Raw genomic sequence first — 12768 nt, 5'->3', positions numbered from 1 at the left:
CAACACATCTAAAAGCTTATGAACTTTAAATAATCAAAGCTACAAGATAATCAACTATATATTTAAAGTTGATTTGCAGTGAAAAGCCTGTATGCATTTGCAAGAGTGTGTCCAATTTAGTATGTGCATAAAAAATAAAAATAAAAATAAAAATTGATAATGAAAAAATAAATAAATAACATGATGTAAAAGGACAAACCTTCAGAGCATCAACATTCTGTTTTCCGCATGTACAAAGTAACTTCAAGCGTGAAGCATGCATCCTGTAGATAGGATCCACAGCTGAAGGATTCAGAGCAATAGCTTTATCATAATATGTGAATGATAAATCATATGAGCATCCAAGCTTTTCACATAGTTTCCCCAAATAAAACGCATGAGACCAATCTTGCCTGCAAGAGTGAAAAAATACCAAAGTTGGTCAAATCTGCAGCTTACAAATTCATAATAAAGAAGTAAACTAAGAATGACAGTTTTGAAAAGCAGAATACTTCTGTGCAAAGGCCTCCTTGAAATGTTTCATCGAATTCCTACAAGCAGTCATCCATGCTGCATCCTTTGTAGGTATGACAGACCGCTGATCATAAAACGGTGCCACATTTTGAAGGCTATCGTAGTATACAAGCGCCAGTAACTCATGCATCTCACACTGTAACCACACAGAGTTCATCATCATGGTTCACGACAAAGGCAAATAATAACTACAAAATCAATAATGACTCCATAGTTCAAGAGAATTAACCATTAAAAAAACACCTAAAATGGCAACGTCTTACAAAAAGCATCCCTAAATTTTCCAATTCAGTAATCTTTGGCAGGAACTGCCCTGTCACGCCCTAACCTTCTTCTATTGTGTATAAATGTAATGACATAAGCACCCTAAGCAATGGCAGATGCAGAGTGGCAGGGGGAAAGCATATGTTGTGTTCAAATTTGCATGAAAACATAAAAATTATATCTAAAAGACACTGATCTCCTGATGCAGGGGCAGCATCAAGGATCTGCAGCCATGGGAAAACTAAGAAGAAGTTGAAGATAGAAAAGAAGGGGAAGAGAAGAGAGGAGAAACAAAAAAAGGAGAACCTCACGTTCAATTCATATCAAATTGAACATCAACTGCTTATAACATAGCTTTCACACACTATTTATAAGAAAGCCTCTAAACACATGAAACTACACACACACCCATAACTAGATTACCTTACAAACATACGTTACTCCATAGAAACGTTTATTCCAAGCTACAAAATAAGAGCCATTTTCCATTTTTCAATTTTCAATTTTCAATCTCAATATCTTTCTTCGATTCAACATCAACTGCTTACAACATGGCTTTTATACACTATTTATAAGAAAGCCTCTAAACACATGAAATTAAACACATACCCCTAACTAGGTTACCTAACTTACCTTACAAACATACCCCTAGAATAACAAATACTACAAACAAGCCCCCAACGTACATATTCCTAATACAAGAAAAACTACACATACTTAAACAACTAACTGATTAAGCACATTTAGGTTTCATACCCAATAAACCATTGACCCTATTCTTCGAGATAGGCCTCCAAATTGGATTGAAATGAACCACCCAAATACCCATTTCTCGTCCTACACCAATTCCCTCCTTCCGAAAAGAACTCGACTCCGTTGAGTTGGAGAAAGTACCAAGGAGCCCATCACCATGAATAGAATCATCTTGTTTCATTAGAAAAGAATCAATGGTACGTTTCAACTTGGTGGGTGGGAGAATTTATGATGGCATCAACTTATCCTTATTGTTGTCAATGGAATAAGAAATCTCAAATCCATGCTTCACCTTCCTATCAAATGACCCTGGTCAGCCCAAAAGGATATATTTTCTAGGAAAAAATTAAATTAGATGTTGGTTTGGGAAAAAATTAAGTAGTTGGCCTTACTGTGGTATGTTGGTTATGGATTCTTCACAGTGGCAAGCTTCCTATAGTTTCAAAGAGATTGGAGGAACATGCTGACTTGATAATCTCCTCTCTTGGTTTTTGTTATTTTTATTTATCTTTTTATGAATTGTCCCAATTTGTCTCGAGGAATATCTCATTCTCCTTCTTGTAAATTCTTTATCTATAATTGAAATCTTCTTTTGTTATCAAAAAAAAAAAAATTTGAGAGGAAGGATGTGACATTGCACTATCCCCACAATGGAACCAATCTTGAAGGTAAGTAAGCAAGGAGAATGGACCTTCAAGTTGGTATAATTCACCCGAGCAATTTTGTATAGTTTAGGCTAAGGCTCAGCTTCCAAATTTAACTTCTTCACAGCTTCTTCAAAAACTACATTAGAGCAATTACCAGGATCATTAACCAAAGTACAAAGCTGCTTTTGGCATATCACCTGAGTTTGAAAGATGTTGGGCCACCTCCAATCTTCTTTTTCATCAACCTTGTGGGAAGAGAGCATGTGTCAAAGCACTAAACATGTTTTCACATTGCCATCAACATATAAGTCACTTGGGATTTCTGTTTCAGTTTCAACTACTTGAATGCCATTATCATCATTATCTCCTTTTTCTGCGACAGCCATGACTGTTAGGACATTGTGCATCTCACTGCCCAAAACCTTGACATTTAAAGCATTTAAGTGATGGTAGGATCTTAGAAGTTGTTTCAAAATGCTCAAAAATCTACCAAGGGGTATTAGTCTGAATTCCTTTACCCAATTGCTCAACTATCTTCTCTGGTACAACTCTTCTAGTATTCTTCTCAAACTGAAGACCTAATGTAGCTCTAGGAGGATTAAATTGCACATCCTCCTGAAAGTGGCAACCTGTACTGCATCCCTAATTGTAATGAGACGACATGCAGCAAGTTTGGAGGCAATACATGGCCTCAACCCTTTTCTGTACATCCTCTTTCTTCTATGTTGGCATGAGTGGCCAAATGATAGAATCTACTAGTGTACTCCGTAACTATTTTTCTTCTTGCTTCCAGTCAAAAGAGTTGGAGATGAACACACTGCTGATAATTGGGAGACACAAATTACTCCTGCATGACTTGCTTCATCTCATCCCATGTTGTAATCTCACCAAATCTCCTTCTTTTAAAGATCTTCCGTTGTTTAATCAAACAAATTTGCACAGTTCCCTTTAATTTTGATTCAGCCAAGTACAACTTTCTAGCCTCATTTATGTCATACCATCGGAAATAGAACTCCAAAGATACACCCAATCATCAAATTCATTGGGAGAACCATGGATCCATCACCATTAAGATCTGAGACTTCTAGTTTAATTCCCTTACTCAAATGATTATTTCGGCCTTCACACGACTCAAAAGTATGAGGGACAGCAGTTATTCCACCATCTTGTTTGGTAGGAAATTCCATGGGCCTTTTACCTAAGGCTGCAACTTTGGTTGTTAGCCTATTCAAATCATTGGTAATTGTCTCCAAGGCATTTTCCATGTTTTGTATCCTAGCAGATAACAATTCCACCTTTGCAGACAACTCAACATTAGTCACCATGATGCAATTACATGATGCAAATCACAAACTTCACTCTCAATTATTTAATAACAATCTTCAAGCTACCTTTGATCTTGAGTATGACCTAGAAATGAAACAAATTCACTTGGAGAACTCACAAATGCAGCAATAAAACCTGATTTTCAATGCTGGCAGCAGCAATTTCTTGCTTCTCGTAGCAAATTATCGCGCTTCCTTGCACAATATCAAGTCTGGAACCAAACTATCATGCTGCAAATCAAAATGTCAAGCGAAAACAGCAATTTCTCAGGTCTGGAACCAATTTCTCATGATTCTGGCTGCAGGAGGGGAGACTGGCAGAATAATACTCAGAGTCACTGGTGCATAGGGTGCGTGCAACACCAGTAATGGAGCTCTGGTGATGCTTTTTTTCTGGCAGATGGTAGATCAAAGGGTGGTGAGTAAAATGGTAGGGATGGTATCTCGAAACAACTATAGCAAGGGTGGATTTTGAAGGGGTTGGCAGCTGGAGAATTTCAGGTGGCGCGTGGGATTTCACAGCTAGTTGGATGGTGGTGAAATTTCAGAGGAAGGGGTTTCAAGGGGTTCTCTTTCTTATGTTGGTGATGGTGTCACAAATTTATTCCAGGAAATTAGGATTTCAAAAAAGTGGGGACATGGCCGAATTTTTGAAATTGTTCAGAACTGTAGAACTGTTTTCAGTTTTTTTTTCTTTTTACACTGAAATTTCAGGGCAGAGAAGAATTCAGAGAGAGAATAAGGAAGAGAAGCAGAGAGAGAAGATAAAAAGAAGGAAAAATAAGGGAGGAGGAGGAGGAAGCAGCAGAGAGGAAAGGGAAGTTACAAAACTGTGGGGAGAAAGAAGAAGAGTAGAAGAGTCAAATGGAAGAATGAGATCATGGTTGGGCTCTCGTACCAAATAATGCAGGGGCCGCATCAAGGATCTGCAGCCATGGGGAAATTTAGAAGAAATTGAAGAGAAAGGAAGAGGAAGAGAGGAGATGCAAAGGGGAAACTGACGTTCACTTCAATTCAAATTCAACATCAACTTCTTACAACATGGCCTTCACACACTATTAATAACAAAGCCTCTGAACACATAAAATTACACACATACCCATAAACTACATACATTACAAACATACCCCTAGAATACACAAATACTACAAACAAGCCCCGAACATACATAATCCTAATACAAGAAAACTACACACACATACTTAAACAGCTAACTAATTAAGCACATTTTGGGTTTCAGACCCAATAAACCATTGGCCCTATGCTTCGAGATAGGCCTCCAAATAGGATCGAAATGATCCATCTCTCGTCCTACATCATCTCCCCTTGTACTTGAGCTTTATTTGTAAATCCCTCTCTGGCTCTTATGAGATTCTTAACTTCTTGCCAAAAAATAAAGGCACTAATACCTCCCGTGAGATTTGAAAAATTCTAGGGACCCTTGAGGTTTAAGAAAAAGACGCATACCTCCTTGAGGTTGCAAAAACTCAGAGTTCCCCTCAAGCTTGCCAATAAGACGCAAGCCTCCCCTCATATTTAGCAAGACGAAAGCCCAAAGAGGGGTACAAGTGTCCTAAAAATCAAATATCAAAGAGGTTTGTAGGATTTTTTAAACCAAAGGAGAGGTCCATGAGATTTTTGAAATGTCTTGTATGCACAGAACTATACATGCTAAAATCAACATGAACATCCATAAATTAATGAAGTTCTTTTTAAGAGATAAAAAAAGAAATTACATAACAATGGGATATTACAATACATTGGAAGACAATGCGTCCTCAGAGAATATTAACAAAAAAAACAAACTAAAACAACAGAGCTCTTTAGTTTCGTTGCAAATCAATAATTCATAACCTGGAAACAAACAAAAAGGCACAACACATATATAAAATAATATATTTTTTGTATGCACGAACTGAACATAATATTAAATTAACATGAACATCCATGGTTTAAAAGTACCCTATGCGCCTAAAGGGGCATCAGATGAAATTCTTTTTTTTTTTAGATGAAAGAAATTATATTATAAAAGGAGATTACAATGTATGAGGACATGAAGTCCTTCAAAAAATAATAAATAAAACAAACTGAAACAAGGAGGCCCTCTAATTTCGTGCAAATCTATAAGCCGAACATACCCTTGGAAACAAGAAAAAGGCAGAACATCATAAAGAAGCCAAAAAAAGAACCTTACTCCACCGCATCTCAAGATCCATCATCCTACCCTTAAAAATTCTAGAACTATGCTCCAACCAAATACTCCACACAATAGCAAAGTAGCTGATCTCCTAAGTATTTCGCTTCCTTACAAGTAAAACCCGTGTAACTAAAAACCCTTTCAAAGATGCAAGGGACATCCACAACTCCGCAACCACACTTAAAAGTCTATGCCAAATGCCCCAAGAAAAAGGAGAATGCAAAAATATATGAGCATTAGAATCACTACCTTGGAAACAAAGAAAGCAAACAACTGGTGACAAAGGTTTAAAAGCTCTTCTAACTTGGAACTAATCATTAGTATTGACCCAGTCAAGAATAGCACGCCAAATAAAAGCCACGATTTTGGATAGTGTTTGGCTTTAAAAATCATGGAGTATAAAGGAAAACTGAGAACAATTAACTCACAAACAAGCTGATCAAAAAAGGACTCAAAAGAAACTATCCCCCAGCCATCTAAAACTCAAACTCTACAATCAATACAAGAAAATGAATAGAAGTATCCAACACCCCTAAAGAGTTGGGTAAACTCCCCAGCTTATCGCTCACTCAAATTCCTCCCAATATAGAAATTCCAAGAGACAATAACCTCCTTGAGAACCAAAAAGTTAGAAATTGGAGCATTATGAAGATTCAAAAGACTATGAAGGCAAGGAAACGCACTACAAAAACTGTCCCAATCCACAAATCCTTTAAAAGGGATGTTTTATCCTGATTGATCCATTTCTAGAAATTGAAGAATTGCAAGGAGCCTTTTTTTCCTAATTTGTAGTAGATAGAATTGGGAGGTGAGGGAAAGATATGGTAAATATAAAAACATATATACACAACAAATAACATAAAATAGAGGGTGAAACCTGTTGAACTGTTGTCTTTGCTAAAGCCAAACTCATCAATAAACATCGTCTACTCCTCCTTCGACTTGTCTCAACTCTCTGAGGTAAAGTAGCATTTTTCCCCCATCCTGCAACATTTATGTGTTTACTGCCATCATTTAGCAATAAGTCCACCTCCTGTTTCGAAAAAAAAAGCCAAGGAATTTATTCAAGGATTCAACACAAGGGAAGTGATTATGAAAACACACCAATTTAAATTTTTCTCATTCGGCAACTTTTACATAAGTCAGAAATGAAAATGTTGAGAAGACCTCATCATAAATATTTGCAAGTCGCTGCCAACTCTCAAAGCGTAGAGGGTTGTAAATTAAATCATATTTGAATAGGTTTGCATTTTGCTCAACAAATTCTTCCCCTTCCTTGGTGAGTACAAAGCCAGGCCATTTATCAGTAGCACTCATTTCCTCAGACTGAGCTAAAAGATAATACAAGTTGCAATAAACCTCAAAATACGGTTCACAGCTGCAATCAATTGATTACACTATAATCAAACAGTTGGATCCCAACTAGAGACAGATTGACAAATTGCAATGGTAACAAGATGAACTAAATAAATTTTATTAAGAATAAATTAAAGAACACTATGTTAGCACCTTTCTACAGATGACCTCCTGCATTGTTTTATGTTTCCAGCATCAGGAAGTATTATCTTCATTATTGACTCAACAAACCCATCAGAACCAGCTGCCTCTGAGAGTTTATCTTCAGGCAGATCACGGTCATCTAAGAACCTATCTATAACATTTCCAGCCAAAACATCTTCGGGTGGCTGTGGAAAGTGCTTTCGTATAGCTCTTAACACTCTCCGGAGTTTGACCAATCCAGTTCTCTGACAGATGCATAAATCATGCAGCCAACTTAAGGTGAGATGGGTCACTGTTTGGTAACTTCAGTACGAAAGCATAAGAACTTGCACAAGTGGAGAAACTAAAAAAGAAAAAAAAAACTGAAAAAGAAAATGAAAGAAACAACTTACAGATGAAGCCTTTGCACAGGGCAGTATATACTGGAAAACATCAGCACATTGTTCCTTTGTTTGATAATCTCCACGGCTAGTATTTTTATGTATGGCCAGATCATCTTCATAGGATGAATCAGATCTAAGATTTAAACCATATAAGCAGAAAAAACACTGATCCAAAGCATTATCAATTCCCAGCTCAAGTTCCTCTCTTTCATCTTCAGTAAGTTCATTGCTGCATTCAACAAGTCGGTCACTTGCTTTTTCTCCTTCACAAGACTTGCCATCAGGCCCATCACCACCATGTTTTCCACATTCCACTACTGACTTGTCGTCCTCTAGACCTTCATAAGAAGAAATTCCCTTGAAATTCATTCCTTCAAGAGCAATATTCTTCAGAGCAATGGTTTTTTCTGTTTCAGTTTGACCAAGTTTTGCATCTTGTGCATTCATCTTCGATTCATTTAGAGATTTTTTTTTATGAATATTATCAGCAAGCTGCTCTTCGCCTTGAATTGTAGTCGATCCTCTATTTGAGTTAATGTTGGATTTTAGCTTCATATCCAAGGCCAGTAGATGCTTTATTGCAAATTTAAGAAAAGTTCCCTCCTCCCCTTCACCTTCTCCACCCGCACAGCAGAGCCCATACTCAGCAAGCAAGTCATGGATTGCCACAATTAATTCAACCTAAAATAATAAGTCAAAAAGCATCCCAAATTAAATCTCTTACAATGAAAAAAATAAAATAAAATTTGCTTCCTGAACTACCATAAATCTGCAGTTCATTGCCTTGGGAAGCAGAAAAATATGACTCACTTGACTTTTGACAGGTGCATTTGGGTTGAGGTGCTGAAGTTTGCAAAAGGCAATGGCTGCATCAATAAAGCAGCATCTTTGCCTTTTTTCGGTTGAATCCAGAATTGCTAAACTGGAAGACTTCTTTGAGAGAAATATGCTCACAATGTTGCACATGACTGTCACCAGCACAGACTGAATATCACCAATGCTCCTAATTGGAAAAGTAAATCCATTCTGTAGACACAAAAATAATCACATGCTGAACTAAAATATAGCAATTCAAAAGTGGCAGGACAGGTGTACTGCTGTATTTCCAACAATATTGAAACTTTGCTTTGGATGCAACGTGTATTTCAATGATAAATCACCATTCATTGAAAATTTGGTGTAAAATAAATTACAACCACTTGAACCAGGACTATATTTTAGAAAAAAGCAGCAGCAATGCCAGATAAACAGTAATTATCAACCTTTAGGTACAAATGCTTTACTTGCATCAACTAGAAACATAATGTTCGCATTTTCTCAATTGATCATGAAGTAAAAAATTTGACTGCATGGGGGAAACTACTTAGGTACTGTTTCGTTCTCGGAATGCCTAGCCCTAGGAAAAGATTGGTTATAATAAAAGAATTTGACAATTTATACACAAAAATGTGTAATCACCATAAAGCAAATAACAGTGCAAAAAAATTATGAATCCATAACAACGAATACTATTCTCAAATTTCATCATTGGAATGTCTATCCGTTCCTATTCCATGTTTGATAGAATAACATAAGTTTTGGCGTAGTCTTCTTTTTAAATTATGACACCTCATACAATTTTCATTAGATCCCCATTGTCATGCCTCAAACCTGTTAGGGTTTAATGTGCGACTTTCTATAAAAATTGCACAGGTGATGTAAGAAATAGAAATAAGGGAAATAGATAAAACCTCAAACTTTTATACCAAAGTGCTAAATAACTACATTACATGAGTATCTCCAACATCAAAATTAACATTCTTAAAAATTCCAAAACATAAAAGCATTTCCAACTAATATATTTATTCTAAACTACTCTCTCTAATCCCGCCCACGTGCTTACTATGTCTAATTCTCAATACGCCCCTCAAAGTTGTCTGAAAGGTAGGAGAATAAATTAGTGAGACGACGCACAGTAAGTAAGATTATATCCGTTTGAAGTTGTAACAGTTAACATTTAATACTGTAATTTCAAAACTGCATTTGTAAAACTGTAAAACATTTATAAATTTCTACATAAAATTATTTCCATTAAGCTATAGCTGTAACTTTTGTAATTGTATATTGTATACTATAAATTGTAAACAATTAGTTGTAATTGTACACTATAATTGTTAGTTGTAACTACTTTTTAAAACAGTGAACTATAACTGTAATACTAAATATATATATATATATATATATATATATTTTCTCTATAAAACATCCCTTAGGCTATAACTGTAAAATGTGGGTCATGTTTACCCCCATGGCAAGGGTGTGTGGTCCGAAGACTAGACTTAGCAGAAGGCCAAACCAAACTAAGTCAAACTATAAGTGTAAGTGAGATTTTCCCTATTAAGTCCTAATCCGGAACCAGGTGTGCACTCGGGAGAATCCACTACTCTGAAAACCACTCTGTAGAACAATGTGGGTGCACTCTCTATAACAGTAAACTATAAGCTATGGTACCAAGCATCTGTAACTCTGTAATCTCTGAGTCATAAGGATTTTAAAACATACTAATATATAAATCATGCAATAAAAATAGCATTATAAAAATTTCATCATTGCTCGTTGTTTCATAAAACATGTAATGTACCTTAGTAAAAATAAGCTCATGCCACACGGTTTTCATGCTGGAAACATTTATTTTCAATAGAACATCATAATGTTGTAAATTATCGAAAGAATTAAAATATTTTCTTTAAAAATAAACTGAGGTATATTTTATAAAAAAATTGGCATAATCAAACCCACTTACCTTGATCTCCTCTGGAATTGAAAACTTTCTAATAAATCATTAACCTATCACAAGATAACCACAAATCCATGATTTAGAAAATGAATTATAATTTCGCATTGAACCCCCTCAAGGTCTAATTCTAAATTTGATTGTATTTAATAAACCACTATTCAGAAAAATATAAGGCTTGTCTCGAAATGATCTTCTTTTTATGCTTAGAATTTAGAGACAAATTTTGTATCCATACAACATCATTTGGTCACAAAATTTGATTTTTTTAAAAAAAATTGACTTTCAATTGTGCTAATTGAACTAGGCATCCCAGAATTCAACACTTACTTTGAAAAATCAAAAAACCATCTTCTCAAACTTCAAAAATCACCAAATTAAATCCATATGTTCCTATATATGTTATATATGTGCCTAGTGCCTACCAAATTTCATGGTCAAATTCGAAGAAGAAGTTAAAAAATAAATTCAGAACCTATGTCTGATTGTAACTCTAACAGCGTGCTGACAGCATACCAACTGTGGTTTCGAAAAATCAAAAACCATATTAAATGACTTTAGAAAATTCTGAAATTTAATCCCCAAGAATATTGATATATTAACTATCAGCCCACCAAATTTCAAAATTTTTGGGCATAACCTTGGCCCCAGAGAAATCCTCATCTTTTAGATGTTCAATATTCCGGCAAGATTCAAAATATAAATCTTGAAAATTCTAAAGACCATACTAGGATACCTCCAAAATTCAGAAATTGAACAACTAAGATAATGCTTATACCATAATAAAAATCAAAGTATACCACCAAAATTTTATTTAGAAACATACATTGATTTAACCCTTCGCGCTACAATTTCTCGAATCCAAAATTTCAATCCTCAAAATTTTGGACTCTCGTATTTTCTCTCGCTTTCTCCTTCTCTTCCTCTCTTTCTCTTTCTCTTCTCTTCCTCTCATTCTCCTTCTTTTCCTCTCCTTCTCTTGCCTCTTGCAATTCCTACGTATGGCACCCCTCCCCCCCTTTATATAAATGTGTTAAGGCACATTAATGAGGGGACATGTGTCACCCATCCCTCAACCAAGGGGACACACGTCTCCTTATCATTTCTCAAAGCATGCAAGTGACATGTGCCCTCCACATGTCACCTTCTCAATTTGTATTTTTATTTTTATTTTTATTTGTTTATTTTCAAAGCTTGCAAATGACATGCATGCCCCTTCATAACTCCAAAATTACTCAAAATACCATTTAATCTTCCAAAACTACCCTTGTACTCTAATTATATTCCTTACTTGTCCTATCCTTTTACAAAAATATCCCCACACTTTTAATTAAATACCCATGTTAACTCTGTATTCTTCAAAAGAAGTTGGATTCAAAATTTGCATTTGGTTGAATTTGCCTACAACAGCAGTTATCAACCAAGCATAGAGATGACACCTTATGAAGCATTATATGGTCGAAGGTGTCGATCCCCATTGTATTGGAATAAGGTCGGAGAACAAAGAATTTTAGGTCCAGAGATTATACAGAGAACATCCAAGCTCAGACTCGACAAAAGAGTTATGTCGATACTCGTCGACGAGAGTTGGAGTTTGAAGTGGGGGACAAGATATTTCTAAAAGTTGCTCCAATGAAAAGGATCATGAGATTTGGAAAGAAGGGTAAGCTAAGCCCCAAGTATATTGGGTCATTCGAGATATTGGAAAGGATTGGTCCAATTGCTTAAAGAGTAGCCCTACCTCCTGCACTATCACAAATTCATGATGTGTTTTCACATTTCCACGCTGAAGAAGTATATTCTAGACCCATTTCATATGATAAGTTAAGAGTCGTTGGAAGTCAACGATACTCTATCATATGAAGAGATACTAGTCCAGATTTTAGACCGCAATGATCATGAATTGTGTACCAAGAAGATTCCATTAATAAAAGTTCTCTGACGCAACCATGCCATTGAGGAAGCATTGTAGGAACTAAAGGAGGAAATACGCCGGAAATACCCACATCTTTTTTACGATGAAAGGCTAGACTAAAAGCTTGGCACTAGACAAACTACTGATTTAAGTGACTCAATAGATTTTAATTAGAGTTATATTTAGCAATTTTCGAGGACGAAATTTTTATAAGAAGAGGATGTAATGATCCCAAATATATATATATATATATATATATAATAATGATAATTGATACAAGGTTAATATGGGTATTTAATTAAAAGTGTGGGGATTATCTCCATATATTTGTATATTGTATCATGTTTTTTATAACAAAAGAATTTCATTAATAGAAAAGGAATGTGCAAGCAGGAGATAAGGCATCGCCTTTCAAAACTTTGGGTTACCCCAGAAAAATTAAAAATAAAAATAAAAATTAAAAAGCCAAAAATGCACTTGAAACAACCCGAAAAAAAT

General features: G+C 35.5%; 1 protein-coding gene across 4 annotated transcripts in view; it reads right to left on the bottom strand.

Annotated features, from left to right (window-relative positions):
* The window catches only part of LOC131148940 (calcineurin-binding protein 1), a 76484-nt gene that overhangs the window by 43051 nt on the left and 20665 nt on the right, over positions 1-12768 (bottom strand). For 3 of the 4 annotated variants that reach the window (XR_009135092.1, XM_058098917.1, XM_058098918.1), the window contains exons 7-13: positions 8393-8608; positions 7592-8263; positions 7209-7444; positions 6867-7077; positions 6577-6732; positions 492-649; positions 200-392 (exon numbers count right to left, since the gene is read on the bottom strand). Coding sequence is in view for 3 of the 4 variants with exons in the window: in XM_058098917.1 (XP_057954900.1) it covers positions 200-392; positions 492-649; positions 6577-6732; positions 6867-7077; positions 7209-7444; positions 7592-8263; positions 8393-8608 (1842 nt within the window). In the remaining variant the exon portion in view is untranslated. Of the gene's footprint in view, positions 1-199; positions 393-491; positions 650-6576; positions 6733-6836; positions 7078-7208; positions 7445-7591; positions 8264-8392; positions 8609-12768 lie in introns of all 4 variants that reach the window. The other variant, XM_058098919.1, reaches the window with a different exon arrangement.

This window comes from Malania oleifera, chromosome 2 (assembly GCF_029873635.1).
Source record: "Malania oleifera isolate guangnan ecotype guangnan chromosome 2, ASM2987363v1, whole genome shotgun sequence".
NCBI classification, from domain to species: Eukaryota; Viridiplantae; Streptophyta; class Magnoliopsida; order Santalales; family Ximeniaceae; genus Malania; species Malania oleifera.
Note: the sequence above shows the minus strand (reverse complement) of the source record. Positions and strands in the feature narration are given on the sequence as shown.